This window comes from Dendrobates tinctorius, unplaced genomic scaffold (assembly GCF_039654945.1).
Source record: "Dendrobates tinctorius isolate UK_male_01 unplaced genomic scaffold, ASM3965494v1 ptg000232l, whole genome shotgun sequence".
Taxonomy (NCBI): Eukaryota; Metazoa; Chordata; class Amphibia; order Anura; family Dendrobatidae; genus Dendrobates; species Dendrobates tinctorius.
In genome coordinates, this window is record NW_027361899.1 from 11,979,701 (window position 1) to 12,001,372 (window position 21,672).

A 21,672-nucleotide genomic window follows, 5' to 3' on the forward strand; every position below is an offset into this window, starting at 1 on the left:
CTGGTGGCCGGACACACAAACAGCGGGCAGGGCAAACACATCAGCACCAAAAACCGCAGCTGCAGGAACTAAGGTGAAAGAACCTCCTGAGAAGCACAAAACACGGACCGTAACCCCCCACCATCTGGCTGCTTCAGAATGTAAGGCAGCAGTGGACTCGGGGTCCCCGCACAGTGGAAGTGCTGGGAGCAGTGGTGTCCTGTCTCCCAGCGAAGCTAGGAGTGCATCTCCTAGGATGCGATATCCGGACTGAGCGAGCACCCCTCAGAGGGGACACCCTGCCCCTCATGGACAGTGACCCGCTGGAGACCTCAAGCCCGCCCAGCAGGGCAAGGGGCCTGGTCAGGGACGGAGCCACCATTCCTCGTTATCATTTGTAATGTGAATAGTGAAGTGCATCAATAATGTTTATATGTGTAGTGATCTGTGTTGTTGGTTGTCACGGCCCCCGTGCCTCCGGTCATGGTCCCCAGGCCTCCTGCCGCGCACCTCACCAGGCCCTCTGTCGCGCGCGCTCGTACTTACCGCGCGCTGCAGCCTCGCTCCCTCCAGCCCCGGCCTCGGCGTCCCCCTCTGACCGGCCCGCGGCCGGTGACGTCATTACAGGCCCTGCGCATGCGCCGTAGGACGCGGCCGGCTCACTGCTTCTGATCCTATCTCCGGCGGTGCCCTGACCCGGTAGCACCGCCCCTCTTGGTACCGGCTACCATGGCATTCGAACCCCTGGTATAGCCGGTACCAAGAGGGGCGGCTCGGAATGGAGTGTCGTGATGTGCACAGGAGAGCGAGAGTGAAGTCGGACAGCCTAGGTGGACACGAGTAGGGTAGACTGTTTCTATACTAATGCACAAAGCATGGGCAACAAACAAGGAGAATTGGAACTACTAACACAGGAAAAGAAATATGATGTCATTGGAATCACTGAAACTTGGTGGGACAATACACATGATTGGAATACAAGACTAGAAGGATACAACTTATTTGCAAGAAACAGACTTGATAAACGAGGAGGAGGTGTCGCATTGTATGTTAGAAACGCGTATATCTGCACAGAGATTGAAGCTTCAGAGACTGGGAGTTCTGTGGAAACTGTTTGGGTGTTGAGAAGGCCGAACTTTTAAATTCCTATTTTGCATCTGTTTTCTCTCAGAAAGGAAATGTAACATCAACTGTTCTTCACTGTCCTATTAAGGCAATAGAAGAATCCAGGATATCTATAAACAGAAAAATAGTGCGGAAACACTTAGCTAACCTAAATGAATTCAATTCTCCAGGTCCAGATGAATTACACCCCAGAGTACTGAAGGAGATAGCAGAAGAAATTTTTGAACCCCTCTCCATAATCTTTGAAAATTCTTGGAGAACAGGAGAAGTCCCAGAAGACTGGATAAGAGCAAATGTTGTTCCTATCTTCAAAAAGGGGAAGAAGGTGGACCCAGGCAACTATAGGCCGGTGAGTCTGACTTCTATACCAGGAAAGATCTTTGAACAAATTATTAAACAACATGTATGTCAGTGCCTGGATAAGAATGAAGTGATTAAACAGAGTCAGCATGGGTTTGTAACTAATAAGTCAAGTCAGACTAACTTAATTTCCTTCTATGACGGAATCACTGATTGGGTGGATCAAGGAAATGCTGTAGATATAGTATATCTTGACTTCAGCAAAGCATTTGACAAAGTATCTCATACAATCCTTATTGAAAAAATGACTAAGTATGGAATGGACAAGGAAACTGTTAGGTGGATTCATAACTGGCTTAGTGATCGGACCCAAAGAGTGGTTGTAAATGGCTGCACATCCAGTTGGAAGAATGTCTCAAGTGGGGTACCACAGGGGTCTGTCCTGGGCCCTGTATTGTTCAACATCTTTATCAACGATTTAGATGAAGGAATTGAGGGTAAACTGATTCAATTTGCTGATGACACAAAGCTAGGAGGGATAGCTAATGCTAGAGAAGAGAGAGAGGATTCAAAAAGATATAAATAAACTGGAGAAGTGGGCAGCAACTAACAGAATGTTTTTTAATAGGAAAAAAACAAAGTACTACATCTGGGCAATAAAAATGAAAAAAGCATATATAGAATGGGAGGAATAGTGCTAAGTGACAGCACATGTGAAAAAGACTTGGGTATACTAATAGATCACAGACTGAATATGAGTCAACAGTGTGATGCAGCAGCAAAAAAGGCAAATGCAATTCTAGGATGTATTAACAGAAGCATACAGTCTAGATCACGTGAAGTCATTATTTCCCTCTACTCCTCTTTGGTCAGACCTCATCTGGAATATTGTGTCCAGTTTTGGGCACCACATTTTAAAAAAGACATCAACAAACTGGAGGAAGTTCAGAAAAGAGCGACCAGAATGGTGACCGGTCTGCAACCCCTGTCTTATGAGGAAAGGTTGCATGATTTGGGAATGTTTAGTTTGCAAAAGAGAAGACTGAGAGGAGACTTAATAGCTGTCTACAAATATCTAAAGGGCTGTCACATTGTAGAAGGATCAACTTTATTCTCATTTGCACAAGGAAAGACTAGAAGCAATGGGATGAAACTGAATGGGAGGAGACACAGATTAGATATTAGAAAAAACTTTTTGACAGAGTGATCAATGAGTGGAACAAGCTGCCACGAGAAGTGGTGAGTTCTCCTACAATGGAAGTCTTCAAACAGAGGCTGGACAGACATCTGACTGGGATGATTTAGCGAATCCTGCTTTGAGCAGGGGGTTGGACCAGATGGCCCAAGAGGTCCCTTCCAACTCTATGATTCTATGATTCTATTCTGCCCAGCAACAGGCAGTTGACAGAGACAATTAGCGTTAATGTTTCAAACTAGCCCAGAGTGGGAAGGACTAATCTGAAAGGACAAGAGATGGTTCCTTTCAGAAAGGACCCAGAGTGGATAGTAAGAGAACCTGAGGTCCAGTGTGAGCAGTGCCGCAGTTTGTGGTTGTCCCCTAATTGTGAGAAGGGACTGAGAAAAAGGAATAGCGCCATGAGGAGCAGAAATGAGGAAAGTAACAGAGATGGGGTGAGTACGGCCCAGAGTTTACATCTCGTAAAGGTAAAAAGCCAGGACAGGACAGTGTACGAGGGACGAAAAGAGAGAGCGCCTCGGGCGGGAAAGTACTGACCATACTCACATCATAGTTCCCCATAGTGGAAAGGAGACGTGGATCTGCGGGTTGAGGAAAGGACTCTGGTTAGCTGGACTAGCCGACGAGAGAAAAGAGATTTATACTGTGAGGAAAATGCGGCATATCGCGAGAGAGACGTTCACGATCGGTGCCGCCGTCTCCTGTGTAGAATCCTTTCCCGGTTATCCTGGAGTAACGAGTTCATATTCAGCCGCTGGTCTCCCTCCTGGAACTGCCCAACGCCAGGTCCTGGCAAACCAGCCCCATGCGGCCTGCACGGGCATTGCGCCCTCACTGCCCAAGTCCACACACCCAGCCGGGACCACCACCTTAGAAACGAGTCCACCGCCCATGGCTGCCGCCCCGCGCCACGCTACATACACACACCCAGCCAGGACCGCCACCTTGATGTAATACGCAGGGGCGTAAGAAGTGAGTACACCGCCCATGGCTGCCGCCCCGCGCCCCGCTGCATAGCGCCTCTACATCACTGGTACATTTTATACTGTCTGCAGAATTATTAGGCAGTGAGACCTTAGCATCATTTTTATGCAGATTTTCGACCTCTGAGCTGCATAAACGTGAATGATGATTGGAATAAAAAGATCAGGAGATGTGTATGTGTGTAATGAGGGGGTGTGGCCTCTGGATGCCCCGCCCATTATAAGGGTGTACAGAATTATTCGGCAGTTTGTTTTCCCCAAGCAAAATGGATCAAAAAGAGATTTTCCCGACCACCACTGAGGAAGACACAGAAGCACAAGGTGCTCAGAGACACGGCTGAGGGGAGGAGGCTGAGCCCGACCACCACTGAGCAAGACACAGAAGTACAAGGTGCTCAGAGACACGGCCAAGGTGAGGAGGCTGAGCCCGACCACCACTGAGGAAGACACAGAAGCACAAGGTGCTCAGAGACACGGCCGAGGGGAAGAGGCTGGGCCCGACCACCACTGAGCAAGACACAGAAATACAAGGTGCTCAGAGACACGGCCGAGGGGAGGAGGCTGAGCCCGACCACCACTGAGCAAGACACAGAAATACAAGGTGGTCAGAGACACGGCCGAGGGGAGGAGGCTGAGCCCGACCACCACTGAGGAAGACACAGAAGCACAAGGTGCTCAGAGACACGGCTGAGGTGAGGAGGCTGAGCCCGACCACCACTGAGCAAGACACAGAAGCACAAGGTGCTCAGAGACACAGCCGAGGGGAAGAGGCTGAGCCCGACCACCACTGAGGAAGACACAGAAGCAGAAGGTGCTCAGAGACACGGCAGAGGGGAGGAGGCTGAGCCTGACCACCACTGAGGAAGACACAGAAGCACAAGGTGCTCAGAGACACGGCCGAGGGGAGGAGGCTGAGCCCGACCACCACTGAGCAAGACACAGAAATACAAGGTGCTCAGAGACACGGCCGAGGGGAGGAGGCTGAGCCCGACCACCACTGAGCAAGACACAGAAGTACAAAGTGCTCAGAGACACGGCCGAGGGGAGGAGGCTGAGCCCGACCACCACTGAGCAAGACACAGAAATACAAGGTGCTCAGAGACACGGCCGAGGGGAGGAGGCTGAGCCCGACCACCACTGAGCAAGACACAGAAGTACAAAGTGCTCAGAGACACGGCCGAGGGGAGGAGGCTGAGCCCGACCACCACTGAGCAAGACACAGAAGGACAAGGTGCTCAGAGACACGGCCGAGGGGAGGAGGCTGAGCCCGACCACCACTGAGCAAGACACAGAAGCACAAGGTGCTCAGAGACATGGCCGAGGGGAGGAGGCAGAGCCCGACTACCACTGAGAAAGACACAGAAGTACAAGCTGCTCAGAGACACGGCCGAGGGGAGGAGGCTGAGCCCGATTACCACTGAGCAAGACACAGAAGCACAAGGTGCTCAGAGACATGGCCGAGGGGAGGAGGCTGAGCCCGACCACCACTGAGGAAGACACAGAAGCACAAGGTGCTCAGAGACATGGCCAAGGGGAGGAGGCTGAGCCCGACCACCAGTGAGCAAGACACAGAAGCACAAGGTGCTCAGAGACACGGCCGAGGGGAGGAGGCTGAGCCGGACCACCACTGAGCAAGACACTGAAGCACAAGGTGCTCAGAGACACGGCCGAGGGGAGGAGGCTGAACCCGACCACCACTGAGCAAGACACAGAAGTAAAAAGTGCTCAGAGACATGGCCGAGGGGAGGAGGCTGAGCCCAACCACCACTGAGCAAGACACAGAAGTACAAGGTGCTCAGAGACATGGCCGAGGGGAGGAGGCTGAGCCTGACCACCACTGAGCAAGACACAGAAGCACAAGGTGCTCAGAGACACGGCTGAGGGGAGGAGGCTGAGCCCGACCACCACTGAGCAAGACACAGAAGTACAAGGTGCTCAGAGACACGGCCAAGGTGAGGAGGCTGAGCCCGACCACCACTGAGGAAGACACAGAAGCACAAGGTGCTCAGAGACACGGCCGAGGGGAAGAGGCTGAGCCCGACCACCACTGAGCAAGACACAGAAGTACAAGGTGCTCAGAGACACAGCCGAGGGGAGGAGGCTGAGCCCGACCACCACTGAGCAAGACACAGAAATACAAGGTGGTCAGAGACACGGCCGAGGGGAGGAGGCTGAGCCCGACCACCACTGAGGAAGACACAGAAGCACAAGGTGCTCAGAGATACGGCTGAGGTGAGGAGGCTGAGCCCGACCACCACTGAGCAAGACACAGAAGCACAAGGTGCTCAGAGACACAGCCGAGGGGAAGAGGCTGAGCCCGACCACCACTGAGGAAGACACAGAAGCAGAAGGTGCTCAGAGACACGGCAGAGGGGAGGAGGCTGAGCCTGACCACCACTGAGGAAGACACAGAAGCACAAGGTGCTCAGAGACACAGCCGAGGGGAGGAGGCTGAGCCCGACCACCACTGAGGAAGACACAGAAGCACAAGGTGCTCAGAGACACGGCCGAGGGGAGGAGGCTGAGCCCGACCACCACTGAGCAAGACACAGAAGCACAAGGTGCTCAGAGACACAGCCGAGGGAAGGAGGCTGAGCCCGACCACCACTGAGCAAGACACAGAAATACAAGGTGCTCAGAGACACGGCCGAGGGGAGGAGGCTGAGCCCGACCACCACTGAGCAAGACACAGAAGTACAAAGTGCTCAGAGACACGGCCGAGGGGAGGAGGCTGAGCCCGACCACCACTGAGCAAGACACAGAAGGATAAGGTGCTCAGAGACACGGCCGAGGGGAGGAGGCTGAGCCCGACCACCACTGAGCAAGACACAGAAGCACAAGGTGCTCAGAGACATGGCCGAGGGGAAGAGGCAGAGCCCGACTACCACTGAGAAAGACACAGAAGTACAAGCTGCTCAGAGACACGGCCGAGGGGAGGAGGCTGAGCCCGATTACCACTGAGCAAGACACAGAAGCACAAGGTGCTCAGAGACATGGCCGAGGGGAGGAGGCTGAGCCCGACCACCACTGAGGAAGACACAGAAGCACAAGGTGCTCAGAGACATGGCCAAGGGGAGGAGGCTGAGCCCGACCACCACTGAGCAAGACACAGAAGCACAAGGTGCTCAGAGACACGGCCGAGGGGAGGAGGCTGAGCCCGACCACCACTGAGCAAGACACTGAAGCACAAGGTGCTCAGAGACACGGCCGAGGGGAGGAGGCTGAACCCGACCACCACTGAGGAAGACACAGAAGTACAAGGTGCTCAGAGACACGGCCGAGGGGAGGAGGCTGAGCCCGACCACCACTGAGGAAGACACAGAAGTACAAGGTGCTCAGAGACATGGCCGAGGGGAGGAGGCTGAGCCCGACCACCACTGAGCAAGACACAGAAGTACAAGGTGCTCAGAGACACGGCCGAGGGGAGGAGGCTGAGCCCGACCACCACTGAGAAAGACACAGAAGCACAAGGTGCTCAGAGACACGGCCGAGGGGAGGAGGCTGAGCCCGACCACCACTGAGCAAGACACAGAAGTACAAGGTGCTAAGAGACATGGCCGAGGGGAGGAGGCTGAGCCCGACCACCACTGAGCAAGACACAGAAATACAAGGTGCTCAGTGCTCAGAGACACGGCCAAGGGGAGGAGGCTGAGCCCGACCACCACTGAGCAAGACACAGAAATACAAGGTGCTCAGAGACACGGCCGAGGGGAGGAGGCTGAGCCCGACCACCACTGAGCAAGACACAGAAGTACAAAGTGCTCAGAGACACGGCCGAGGGGAGGAGGCTGAGCCCGACCACCACTGAGCAAGACACAGAAGGATAAGGTGCTCAGAGACACGGCCGAGGGGAGGAGGCTGAGCCCGACCACCACTGAGCAAGACACAGAAGCACAAGGTGCTCAGAGACATGGCCGAGGGGAAGAGGCAGAGCCCGACTACCACTGAGAAAGACACAGAAGTACAAGCTGCTCAGAGACACGGCCGAGGGGAGGAGGCTGAGCCCGATTACCACTGAGCAAGACACAGAAGCACAAGGTGCTCAGAGACATGGCCGAGGGGAGGAGGCTGAGCCCGACCACCACTGAGGAAGACACAGAAGCACAAGGTGCTCAGAGACATGGCCAAGGGGAGGAGGCTGAGCCCGACCACCACTGAGCAAGACACAGAAGCACAAGGTGCTCAGAGACACGGCCGAGGGGAGGAGGCTGAGCCCGACCACCACTGAGCAAGACACTGAAGCACAAGGTGCTCAGAGACACGGCCGAGGGGAGGAGGCTGAACCCGACCACCACTGAGGAAGACACAGAAGTACAAGGTGCTCAGAGACACGGCCGAGGGGAGGAGGCTGAGCCCGACCACCACTGAGGAAGACACAGAAGTACAAGGTGCTCAGAGACATGGCCGAGGGGAGGAGGCTGAGCCCGACCACCACTGAGCAAGACACAGAAGTACAAGGTGCTCAGAGACACGGCCGAGGGGAGGAGGCTGAGCCCGACCACCACTGAGAAAGACACAGAAGCACAAGGTGCTCAGAGACACGGCCGAGGGGAGGAGGCTGAGCCCGACCACCACTGAGCAAGACACAGAAGTACAAGGTGCTAAGAGACATGGCCGAGGGGAGGAGGCTGAGCCCGACCACCACTGAGCAAGACACAGAAATACAAGGTGCTCAGTGCTCAGAGACACGGCCAAGGGGAGGAGGCTGAGCCCGACCACCACTGAGCAAGACACAGAAATACAAGGTGCTCAGAGACACGGCCGAGGGGAGGAGGCTGAGCCCGACCACCACTGAGCAAGACACAGAAGTGCAAGGTGCTCAGAGACACGGCCGAGGGGAGGAGGCTGAGCCGGACCACCACTGAGCAAGACACAGAAGGACAAGGTGATCAGAGACATGGCCGAGGGGAGGAGGCTGAACCCAACCACCACTGAGCAAGACACAGAAGCACAAGGTGCTCAGAGACACGGCCAAGGGGAGGAGGCTGAGCCCGACCACCACTGAGCAAGACACAGAAGCACAAGGTGCTCAGAGGCACGGCCGAGGGGAGGAGGCTGAGCCCAACCACCACTGAGCAAGACACAGAAGCACAAGGGGCTCAGAGACACGACCGAGGGGAGAAGGCTGAGCCCGACCACCACTGAGCAAGACACAGAAGCACAAGGTGCTCAGAGACACGGCCAAGGGGAGGAGGCTGAGCCCGACCACCACTGAGCAAGACTCAGAAGCACAAGGTGCTCAGAGACACGGCCGAGGGGAGGAGGGTGAGCCCGACCACCACTGAGCAAGACGCAGAAATACAAGGTGCTCAGTGCTCAGAGACATGGCCGAGGGGAGAAGGCTGAGCCCAACCACCACCGAGAAAGACACAGAAGCACAAGGTGCTCAGAGACACGGCCGAGGGGAGGAGGCTGAGCCCGACCACCACTGAGCAAAACACAGAAGTACAGCCTGTTTAGAGATACAGCTGTGTTCTAGAAATCTTAATCTTATATTGATCTTTAATCGCTTAATATAATAGAATCTTCTATAAAGTCTAAATTCATTATTTTGCTGACATGTAAGATGTCCTTGTGTGGTGATGTATTTTTCCAGAATGTCTGTGTGGGATGTTCAAGGCTGGGAAATGTTCTTACTCCAAGACATGTGGATGCTTTATTAAAATAATGTACTCATTGAAAATATAATTAACTTGTGACGAAAAGTTTCTCTGGTAGTAATGGAAATGTTTCAAATGTATGTAACTTGTATAACAACATCCTTCAATGTTGATTATAAAACTAGATGTAACCCAGAGGAGGGAGGCGCTCTGCCTTATCTGCCTTATCCTTTCTGAGGTGATTTTTTGAGCTGTCTCCTCATTTATGAGAAATAAATCTGGGTGTTGATTTGACCTCAGCCTTTTCCGGTCATTTCATTCTATAGGAAGGAGATTTTCCTGATAGCAGGTTTCGGTTCCCCAATGTATTTCGGGGTAGTTGAAGTCCCCCATAATAATTACTTCTCCTTGAGTCGCAGCTTCATCTATTTGCTTTATCAGGATATTCTCTGTTGCTTCCATTATTTTTGGAGACTTATAATAAACCCCTATCAGTAATTTATTATTTTTCCCCCCTCCCCTTATCTCTACCCACAGGGACTCTACATTTTCATTAGATTCATATATATTATCAGGCAGGATGGGTTGTAAGGATGATTTTACATATAAACACACGCCTCCCCCTCGCTTATTTGTACGGCCATTTCTGAGCAGACTATAGCCCTGTAAATTATCCCCCGGTCACGGCTCTCATCCAGCCATGTCTCAGATATCCCCACCATGGCAGAATTATGCTCCAACAACATTAACTCCAATTCCTCCATGTTGTTGGCGAGGCTTCTGGCATTAGTATACATGCACTTTATGTATCTCTCTGTACCTCTATTCTTTCTGAAATTATTAACTGTTCTAACCCCACCCCCCATGCCACCCCCACCCCCAATTTCATTATTTGTGCCCAGGTCTCTATCTGCACTGTCTTCCCCTCCTATAAAAGGAATACCCTCCCCCCCCGTCCCTAGTTTAAACACTCCTCCAACCTTCTAGCCATTTTCTCCCCAGCACAGCTGCTCCCTCCCCATTGAGGTGCAGCCCGTCCCTAGCATAGAACCTGTAGCCAACTGAGAAGTCGGCCCAGTTCTGCAGGAACCCAAACCCCTCCTTCCTACACCAATTCCTGAGCCACTTATTAACCTCCCTAATCTCCCGTTGCCTCTCTGGAGTCGCACGTGGTACAGGAAGTATTTCCGAAAATACCACCTTGGAGGTCCTTGCTTTAAGCTTACAGCCTAATTCCCTGAAATCATCTTTAAGGACCTTCCACCTACCTCTAACTTTGTCATTTGTGCCAATGTGCACTGTGATGGTGTGATATGTTATGTGGATGTCATTTTTTGTATATTCCTATTTTTAACAATTCCAGTTATTTTCATAGTGTTTTTCTTATTACATTGTAAGTCTACAGCCTCACTGTATCTGTCTCTTGATGACCCCCTGTAGTGCATTAATCCCTAAGGCCTTTTGTTCTCCTCTGGGAGGCAACTTGTTTGACTACCCCTGGACAAGGAAGGGGGTGGGGGAAGAACGGCAGCTGGACAAGTCAGTTCCGGTAGAGACAAGATGGTGAAAAGGCTGCATTTCAGAGAGAAGGACCCATTTTTATCCTCTGGTGCAAGAGTGTTGTGGAATCTCTTTTCCCTGGACATTTTATCCTGATACTGGACTGCATTCTTATTCTGGACTATCTTATCCTTTGTGTTGTGGACTGAATATGGACCTTTTCATATTTTTGCCTGAATAAAGGTCTTGGAATTGTTCACTCTTCGCTTGCTCTGTTGATTGTGTGATACCAGAGAAGGACCCCGTGACATGCACCATGACCGCTGGATCCTCACCAGCCCCTCCCAGTAATCTGTCAACCCGATCAGCGATGTGTCGGACTCGAGCGCCAGGTAGGCAGCACACCATTCGACGATCCCTGTCTTTGAGACAGATTGCCCTATCTGTTCCCCTAATAATTGAGTCTCCCACTACCAGAACCTGTCTGGCCTGCCCTGCTCTCCTATTTCCCCCCTTACTGGAGCAGACACTCCTCCGGCTTTCAGAGGACATGCCTTGCTGCAGCAGTGCTACCCCTGTACTGACACTCCCCTCATCTGCCAACTTAGCAAACTTATTGGGGTGTGCCAGATCAGGACTAGCCTCCCTGGCGCTCTTCCCTCTACCCCGCCTTCTAACTGTCACCCAGCTAGCTGCTTCATTGTCCTGCAGCTCCAACCTAGCATCCCCCCCTCATCTATCCCATTGAGCGTCTGCTCAGTGAGCAGAAGACTCCTTTCCATATTGTCTATGGATCTCAGTGTTGCCAGCTGCACATTTAGATCCAGTATCTGGGCTTCCAAATGCACAATGTGCTCACATCTCGCACAGCAGTATGCACCTCAATCGGCTGGTCAAGGATTTCTACCTGCGGCAAGACGTGCACTGGATGGCATTGGCAATAGTGGAGCACATCCTAATGGGGATTGCACCAGACAGAAAAGATATGTAAAAATAAATAAAAAGTGTTGATAAAATATAACAGCAATTCAGTAATTCTTCCCTTGCAAACTCCCTGAATCCGAAGTCACAGAATCACAAGCTTTGATCACACTCAGCTGGTTCACACTCGCTCAGGAATAATTAAAGAGGGTTTTTTCCCCTTTAGCAGAAATCCAACCTACTGCTCAATGCACTTCCAATGTTCTGTGTTGGCCACTCCTATCCGGTATATATGCTTGTCACTGGCACTTATTAATATTATTTATTTATAAAGCACCATTCATTTCATGGCACTTGAGAGTTGCCAGTGATAATTTTTGCACTTCTTGGTTTGAAGTTGAAGGAGAAGTTCAGTGTTTGGAGTAAGCGTTTGGAGAGTTTTTCAGGAGATTTCTTTGTGGAGTTGGTTTGCGTGTTTATCCTTAACCTCTCCCATTTGGTTTGTCCCTTCCATTCCTCCCGTTTCCCACTCTGTTGGTTGTGAGTGTATTTGTATTATTGTAGTTTTCTTTTATCCCTGTCTGTTTACCCGTCTGGTGTTTTCCAATACACTTTGGTCTCACACCTCCTGGGTGGGCCATGGAACAGATAGGGGTTAAGATAGGAGCATAGTGTAACAAGGTGACCAGGGGAGGGTAGTCAGAGCCAGGTTCTTAAAGGCACAGTACATGAAGACAGTCCACTGAGCCGACTATCAGCGAGCACTCCCCTGGTCCCTTGCACATGTCATACTAGTTTGCTGCACACTTTCCCATGAGTTATCTTCTCTTCCTTGGGTTCCAGCAGTCCAGGAAATAAAGGATCCAGGAATGCAGCAGCTTTCCAAGGGGGAAAATAACTTTTATTGGATGGTGGTAAGATAGGAAGAAACGAGCACAATACTAGCTTTCCTGCTCTGTCCCTATCACACTCTCCAGCGGCACCCACAGCAGCTGAAGCAGCCAAAGTTCAAGGGAATTCGATGCCCCGGGATTAACCCTTCCGAAGCGGTGGCCCTTCGGGAGTCCTGAGGCCCGTATTGCAGTCCTTAGCCTTCCTTATTCCGTAGTCCTTGAGAATCCAGGGCAACAGTTCCCTCCTGTACTGGAGGCCTAGCAGTGCCCTGTGTCCATGTACATCTGCCCTGTCCAACATCTCAGGCACTTCTGGAGGGAAACAGCAGTTTCCTGTGGCCTTACTGCTGCTGGCCCAGCCCCATGTTAACTGTTGTTGTCCCTAACTAGACAGTCTTAAAGGGCAACATACATATTACAATACAAATACAGCAGGTACATTACATTAAGAACAGACAAACACAGCTTGCCATAATAAGGCATAAAACATATACATAGGACGTACACAGGAGTGACACGGCAGAAAGAGAGGGTGCAACTGAGGGGACAGACCACCCTCCTCTCCTTATCACTGCCGCCACCACCCTCAGATTATGAAATGTCATGTTTTCACGATTCCTCCTCTCAGTGAGTGATTGCTATACTGTCCCATGGAAACTGGGTAATGATGAGTTGTTAGTGTTTTGATTGACAGCTCGGCTGACCAATCTGTGGCTTGGAGGTGCAGGCGTTTCTTCAGGTGTTCTGGAGATTGCTCAAGCTATTTAACTGAGCTTTCTGCCCCTGATCCCTGCCAGACGTAGTTTGTGCTTCCTGGTGAGTGTTTTCCTGATTCTGTTGTTCTGAGTTCTAATCTGCTGCCTGATCCTTGGAACGTGTTTTGACTATCCCTTTGTCTTGCCCTCTTTTCTTTGATCTGATATCTCCTGGTATATTGATCCTGGTACTGAACTAAGATTATTGTCAGTTTAATTCCACTAGTTTGACAGTAAATACACATGGCAATATTAGCTGCAAATGGCCCCTTCAGAGAGAAAGAGAACTTGAATTTTAGCGCCACCTGTTAGGGATAGCTATTTTAAAAGTCAATTTCAAACCATTATTGACCCTTGACAAATGACTTAGGATGAGAAACTAAACCAGAAATTCCAATATGCAGACATGTGTTTCAGGGTGTTTGCCCCTCATCAGTGCAATTCAGGGGATCTGAATTGGCTGGATGAGAGGCCTCTGAGATCAGTTCTAAAGTGGATCATTTTTCCTTGTATAGAGTGCCAATCTGGCATATAAAGACTAATAGCCCATGCAATGCTCCTCTGGGAAATAAATATGTAAATAGCCGCTTCAGAGAGGACGAGTATTCTACTGCCACCTACAGTTGTGGCCAAAAGTATTGACACCCCTGCAATTCTGTCAGATAATACTCAGTTTCTTCCTGAAAATGATTGCAATCACAAATTCTTTGGTATTATTATCTTCATTTAATTTGTCTTAAATAAAAAAACACAAAAGAGAATGAAGCAAAAACCAAAACATTGATCATTTCACACAAAACTCCAAAAATGGGCCATAGAAAAGTATTGGCACCCTCAGCCTAATATTTGGTTGCACAAACTTTAGCCAAAATAACTGCGACCAACCGCTTCCGGTAACCATCAATGAGTTTCTTACAATGCTCTGCTGGAATTTTAGACCATTCTTCTTTGGCAAACTGCTCCAGGTCCCTGATATTTGAAGGGTGCCTTCTCCAAACTGCCATTTTTAGATCTCTCCACAGGTGTTCTATGGGATTCAGGTCTGGACTCATTGCTGGCCACCTTAGAAGTCTCCAGTGCTTTCTCTCAAACCATTTTCTAGTGCTTTTTGAAGTATGTTTTGGGTCATTGTCATGCTGGAAGACCCATGACCTCTGAGGGAGACCCAGCTTTCTCACACTGGGCCCTACATTATGCTGCAAAATTTGTTGGTAGTCTTCAGACTTCAAAATGCCATTTACATGGTCAAGCAGTCCAGTGCCAGAGGCAGCAAAGCAACCCCAAAACATCAGAGAACCTCCGCCATGTTTGACTGTAGGGACAGTGTTTTTTTCTTTGAATGCCTCTTTTTTTCTCCTGTAAACTCTATGTTGATGCCTTTGCCCAAAAAGCTCTACTTTTGTCTCATCTGACCAGAGAACATTCTTCCAAAACGTTTTAGGCTTTTTCAGGTAAGTTTTGGCAAACTCCAGCCTGGCTTTTTTATGTCTCGGGGTAAGAAGTGGGGTCTTCCTGGGTCTCCTACCATGCAGTCCCTTTTCATTCAGACGCCGACAGATAGTACGGGTTGGCACTGTTGTACCCTCGGACTGCAGGGCAGCTTGAACTTGTTTGGATGTTAGTCGAGGTTCTTTATCCAACATCCGCACAATCTTGCATTGAAATTTCTTGTCAATTTTTCTTTTCCGTCCACATCTAGGGAGGTTAGCCACAGTGCCATGGGCTTTAACCTTCTTGATGACACTGCGCACGGTAGACACAGGAACATTCAGGTCTTTGGAGATGGACTTGTAGCCTTGAGATTGCTCATGCTTCCTCACAATTTGGTTTCTCAAGTCCTCAGACAGTTCTTTGGTCTTCTTTCTTTTCTCCATGCTCAATGTGGTACACACAAGGACACAGGACAGAGGTTGAGTTAACTTTAATCCATGTCAACTGGCTGCAAGTGTGATTTAGTTATTGCCAACACCTGTTAGGTGCCACAGGTAAGTTACAGGTGCTGTTAATTACACAAATTAGAGAAGCATCACATGATTTTTCGAACAGTGCCAATACTTCTGTCCACCCTCTTTTTTATGTTTGGTGTGGAATTATATCCAATTTGGCTTTAGGACAATTCTTTTTGTGTTTTTTCATTTAAGACAAATTAAATGAAGATAATAATAACAAAGAATTTGTGTTTGCAATCATTTTCAGGAAGAAACTGAGTATTATCTGACGGAATTGCAGGGGTGGGAGCAGCAAACACTAGTTAGGGTGTGTGCACACGTTGCGGATTCTGCTGCGGATCCGCAGTGGATTTGGTCCTGCGGATCCGCAGCAGTTTCCGCTGCGTTGTACAGTACAGTCTATGAGAAATGAGAAACGCTGTGCACACGCTGCGGATTTTCTGCAGATTTAAATCTGCAGCATGTCAATTCTTTGTGCGGAATCCGCAGCGTTTTGACACCTGCTCCATTATAGGAATCCGCAGGTGTAAAAACGAAGGGGAAATCCGCACAAAATCTGCACTAAATCCGCAGGTAAAACGCAGGTCATTTAACCTGCGGATTTACCTGTGGATTTGGCCAAATCCGCAGAGTAATCCACAACGTGTGCACATCCCCTAATCCTCTAGTACTCACTGTCAGCCTCGTAACGGGTAGGTTAATAATTACACGCCAGCACAAACAGCCAAGATAAGGTGATCGATACACTGGTTTACCCGTCCCTCTGCCTGCCAGGGAGGATGCGCCGCTTTCTCTGCACAGCTCAATGACTGCAGCCAGCAGTGCGATCTCTAGTTTGCACTTTTCCTGGTTTTCTCTCAGTCCCAAAGTGCAGTAAATTCCCAGGCCAAGACAAAGCATCGCCATATAGCGCATCAGTGACTGCTGCAAAGTGCCTGAAAACTATGTAACACGTAAGGAGAGCATCATGTAATGAATATTACACCCAAATAGCAGTAAGTTGTATGTATATATCCAAAGCAACAGATTAGACACTTCAAATAGTAATTAACATAGATACTCATCAATCCCCATGCTGTGTGCAGTGTCCACTGGTCCTGGAGCAGCGGCTCCTCAGCTGTCAGGCTCCTCTCAGTCAGAAGCAATCAAGTGCAGAGCAGACAGTGAACTCGGCTCACAGGCAGAGGCAGAGCCCCCCGCGTTCAGGCTGCTGCTGGAGATGATGACTTCTCTGCAGCAGGGAGATTTCAGGGAGAGCGCGCTCAGCCAGGATTGGGTGAGTGACCTCCCCTCCACACTCCACAAACTGCAGAAGAGCGGTCACATGACTCACTCCCTGCTGCAGCATGTCATTGTATCGGCGCGATCTAAACGCCGATATAGTTACATAGCATAGCTCGGGTGGGCCCCATCAGAGCGCGGGGCCTGGGGTCACCGCCCCCTCTGCCCCCCCGGTAGCTACGCTACTGGCTCCCTGACCAAAAGTCCCACAAGTTTAACATGACTGCCACCGACACGTGTCATCACAACAAAAAGCGGTGCCACCCAATGACTGAAGTAGAAACATAGGCGACAGAAACCGTCACTCACAAATGTTACAACACTGATACAATAGACCGGCTCTCACTTAATGCAGGTGAAGATTCGTCCTGTTTATTTACATCAAGGAGATGAACATCACAAAGTGCCACACGTGATACATTTCCTCCAATCAGAACTCTAAAATGTCTTGTCCTATTTGTGAGTCCTATGATGTTTAATAAAAGTCGATTTGTCGCTAAAACGTTTCCCACATTGGGAATATGAAAATGACTTCTCCCCTATGTGAGTACTCAGATGATATACAAGACCGGATCTGTGACCAAAACATTTCCCACATTCTGAACATGAAAATGGCTTCTCCCCTGTGTGAGTCCTCTGATGTTTAACAAGATTTGATTTATGGATAAAGCATTTCCCACATTCTGAACATGAAAATGGTTTCTCCCCTGTGTGAGTTCTCAGATGACATACAAGTCCCGATCTGTGGCCAAAACATTTCCCACATTCTGAGCATGAAAATGGCTTCTCCACTGTGTGAGTTTTCTGATGTTTAACAAGACCTGATTTATGGATAAAGAATTTCCCACATTCTGAACATGAAAATGGTTTCTCCCCTCTGTGTGTTCTTAGATGTCCCACAAGATGTTGTCTCTGACTAAAACATTTCCCGCATTCAAGACATAAAAATGGTCTCTCCCCGGTGTGAGTTCTTTGATGGTCAATAAGACCCGATTTATCACTAAAACATTTCCCACATTCTGAACATGAAAATGGCTTCTCCCCTGTGTGAGTTCTCTGATGTTTAACAAGATTTGATTTATGGATAAAGCATTTCCCACATTCTGAACATGAAAATGGTTTCTCCCCTGTGTGAGTTCTCAGATGACATACAAGACCCGATCTGTGGCCAAAACATTTCCCACATTCTGAGCATGAAAATGGCTTCTCCACTGTGTGAGTTTTCTGATGTTTAACAAGATTTGATTTATGGATAAAGCATTTCCCACATTCTGAACATGAAAATGGTTTCTCCCCTCTGTGCGTTTTTAGATGTCCCACAAGATGTTGTCTCTGACTAAAACCTTTCCCGCATTCAAGACAAAAAAATGGTTTCTCCCCTGTGTGAGTTCTTTGATGGTCAATAAGACCCGATTTTTCAATAAAACATTTCCCACACTCTGAACATGAATATGGCTTCTCCCCTGTGTGAGTTCTTAGATGTCTCTTAAGATTTGGTTTCCGAGGGAAACATTTCCCACATTCTGGACATAAAAACGGCTTATCACCGGTGTGAAATCTCATATGTTCCACAAGACCTGATTTCCGATTAAAATATTTACCACATTCTGAACATGGAAACGGCTTTTCGTTTTTGTGAATTCTCTCATACAAAGACAGTGACTTGGAGACTGCAGTATCTGTAAGTAAATCTTTGCTCTCAAGGACTATGGGAGCATTGGCAAACACTGACATAGTTTGTCTGATATTGTTAGTTTCCACTCCATTGAAGACTCTCGACTCGACTTCACCTGGAAAAAAAAAAAAAAACTTTCTTATTTTTGCTAATTTTTTTTTATTGGCCAAAAATCTTTATTAAGACAATAGCATAACAGTAAGAAAACAATGTACAATATCAGAAATGTATGTATAAAAGTGGAGAAAATCCATAGAAAACATGGTTTATAAGTTTTTTGTCTGTAGAAAGCTTAGAATATTATCTATTGTAGAGACAGTGGCAGATGTTTCTATCCAGACCACAAAATATATAATATGTACAAAGGACAACAGACAATAATGGCCAAAACAATTCCAGAAAACCCATAATATAGGCAGCATGGTAGTTTGAACATGTAGTATTGTGGTAGGGGATTCCATTGTTTGACTACTCTAACTGTAAAGGATCCTTTCTTATATAGATGTATAAATCTGCTGATGCACTGTTCAAGTCACCTGACCACTGCAGCCAATCAAAGGTTTCAGGTGATGGTGGATTGGTGACGTCTCCTCTAACTGTGTCAAGAGTTCTGAGGTTCAAACAACATCTGCAAGGAGTTTGTATGTTCTCCACGTGTCTGCACCAAAGACTCATAGGGAATGTAGATTGTGAGTCCCAATGGAGACAGTGATGATATCTGTAAAGCGCTGCAGAATATGATGCGCTATATAAGTGAGTAAAATAAATAAAAATCAGACCTCAGTCCAGAGGTCCTAAAAAAAAAAATTCAAGATGTAAAACTGCCTACAAAAATGTCAGGCCATTAATCCCAAAACAAATGTATGATGATACATATGTCATCTCTCATCGTTGATGTCTGTTGTAAAACAACAAATAAAATAAAAAATGAATAAAGCACCACTCTAGCGTTTTTTTGTTTTTTTTTAGTGCTCGAGTGGTGCTTTAAATGTCAATTCCCTGCCCCCGCTCTTACACTCACCTTCACGCAGCTTCAGCTTTTACTGACGGCACTCCAGTCCCGCGGCACCATCTTGTGCCCGAAACTTCTGACTAGCTAGAAGTTACAAGAGCTCAATGAAAGACAATGAGAGCCAGAACGAGGCTTTTATAGACTTGTACTGAAAAGTAACCTCCGGCTCGATTCCATGAAACACTAGAGCTGTTGGAAGGTCACTTTTCGACGGGAGCAACACTTGAAAACAATGAAGGTGGTGGAAGGTGAGTGTGAGACAGGGCAGGGGAATAACATTTAAAGCGCCACTCCAGCTGTGCATTAAAAAAATAAAATAAAAACTCTGGAGTGCTGCTTTAAGAAAATAAGTTAAATTAATAAAACCTAATTTTCTACTTTTCACCTTCTAGGGATCCTGTCACTTCTACATTGAAAAGGGCTAACTTATAGGTATAATTTGATTTTACCAGCTTAATCTTCTTAGTCTCAGCTTTGATTTAGCCTTTGAGAAGGGAGGAATCAGGGAAAGCCAGGTACCGGAACATTGCTAAATTGTCACTTCAGAACAAGAACACTATCATGACACTTGTCCTGATTTTAGAAATGTCTATATGGGCCCATCTTTCTGCTCAGAAACATCAGAAGGACAATAAGGAGGATATAAAAGAGTTAGACAAAGAGGAGTTGAGTCCAAGTGATACTGCAGGATGGAAAGTCTGCTCTTATCAGCCTGGGCTCCTGGGTATGAGACATGACCTGACCTTAGCCCAACTGAGATGGTTTGGGATGAGAAGACAAAGTATCTGACAAGAGCTCAGCTCCTTCCAGACTGCTCAAGCCATTCCAGGTGTTACCTGATGAAGCTGCTGAAAGAATGCCAAAGAGGTGTGAAGCTGTCATCAGAGAAAAAGGGGGGTACTATGAGGAATCTAAGGTGTAACACACATTCCGGTTTCATATGGGATTCTTCACTCTTGTTTCCACATTACTTTGTGGTTTTGCCGCCTTCAGTCTGAATATAAAATATGCACATTCCAATAAGAGAAGTGAAACCACCGTATGAACAGGGGTGTCCAAACTTTTGACTTGTGCTGTATCTGTCCATATTGTATCACATTGTATAAGTGCCATGGAATATGATGGCAATAAATGAAATATTCACAATGAGGAAGTGATCTCATTAATAAAGAAATTTACAGTTAGGCTGTGTGCCCACGTAGCGATTTTTAAGCGTTTTTGCCGCGAATTTCGGCGCGAAAACGTTTAAAAATCGTGTACAGAACGCCCCCCATGCATTCCTATGGCATTCCGCACATGCTGTGCTAATGCTGCGCTTTTTTCTGCGGCGGAAACGCATCGTGGAAAAAATCGCAGCATGCTCATTCTTTTGTGCGGAATCGCAAAGAATTGCCACGATTCCGCACCCATAGGAATGCATGAGAATCGCTTACTTCCCGCATGTGGCTATGCCCACCATGCGGGAAGTTAAGCGTCTCATGTGCGGATGATACCCACGGTGTGGAGGAGAGGAGACTGTCCTCCAGGCCCTGGGTACCATACCCCTGTAAAAAAAAGAATAAAAAATAAAAAATCGGGGTATATTTACCTTCCGACCTCCCGCACTGCATTCCCGGCCTAAGCGTTCCCAGTAATGCCTTGCGGCAAAGTCCTGTGATGACGTAGTCTCGCGTGACTCTAGCGGTCTCGCGAGATCGCTATAGTAACGCGAGACCAACGTCATCACAGGTCTCGCAAGGCATTATTGGGAACGCTGTGGCCGGGAATGCAGTGCGGGAGGTCGGAAGGTAAATATACCCCAATTTTTTATTTTTTTATTATTTTTAACGTTCTATCTTTTACTATTGATGCCGCATAGGCCGCCTCAATAGTAAAAAGCTGCTCACACTTGTCAAACACTATGTTTGATGAGTGTGACCAACCTGTCAATCACTTTCCAAGCGATGCTTCAAATCGCCTGGAAAGTGCTTGAGAAAATCGCGGCAAAATCGCGAACAGAATCGCGGTAAAATTGCGGTGAAATCGCGCGGGAAAAAAACGCGCGATTTCTGGGAAGGAGTCTGGTTTTTTAGTGTGCGTTTTAAAACGCTACGTGGGCACATAGCCTAAAACAAGATCTATGGATGGCTCTTACCTTTCACTGACACCGATGTGATGTTTTCGGGTCCACACGTTGTTCCACTGGAGTTTTCCTGCAAGAACACCACAGTGAATATGTGAGAGAAGGGAAAAAGAATCCTGGCTTATCTTAAATCCAGGTGAATGAGAAAAAAAATGCAAGTAAAGGAGAAGGATCTGCTCAATTGGTGATCAAGCAGAATTACCATTCAACCTTATCATTTACACACTGACGGAAATTTTCCTGTCAATTCTCTGTATGAAATGATCTTGTTCTACTGCGAAGTGGACGCTGTGTTCCGTCACACCAGTTCTCATGCTTTTCAGCATAGTCACCAGTTCTACGGTAAAGAAGCACTTCATCACTACTGAAGGTTGAACTT

At 48.3% G+C, this 21,672-nt stretch overlaps 1 protein-coding gene across 1 annotated transcript in view; it reads right to left on the bottom strand.

Moving 5' to 3' along the window:
* Positions 1-21,672, bottom strand: part of LOC141060147 (uncharacterized) — a 142,051-nt gene that overhangs the window by 66,472 nt on the left and 53,907 nt on the right. Inside the window, 3 exon segments of the mRNA XM_073556426.1 lie at positions 16,803-17,005; positions 17,007-18,274; positions 21,306-21,363. Of these exon segments, the coding sequence (XP_073412527.1) occupies positions 16,803-17,005; positions 17,007-18,274; positions 21,306-21,363 (1,529 nt within the window).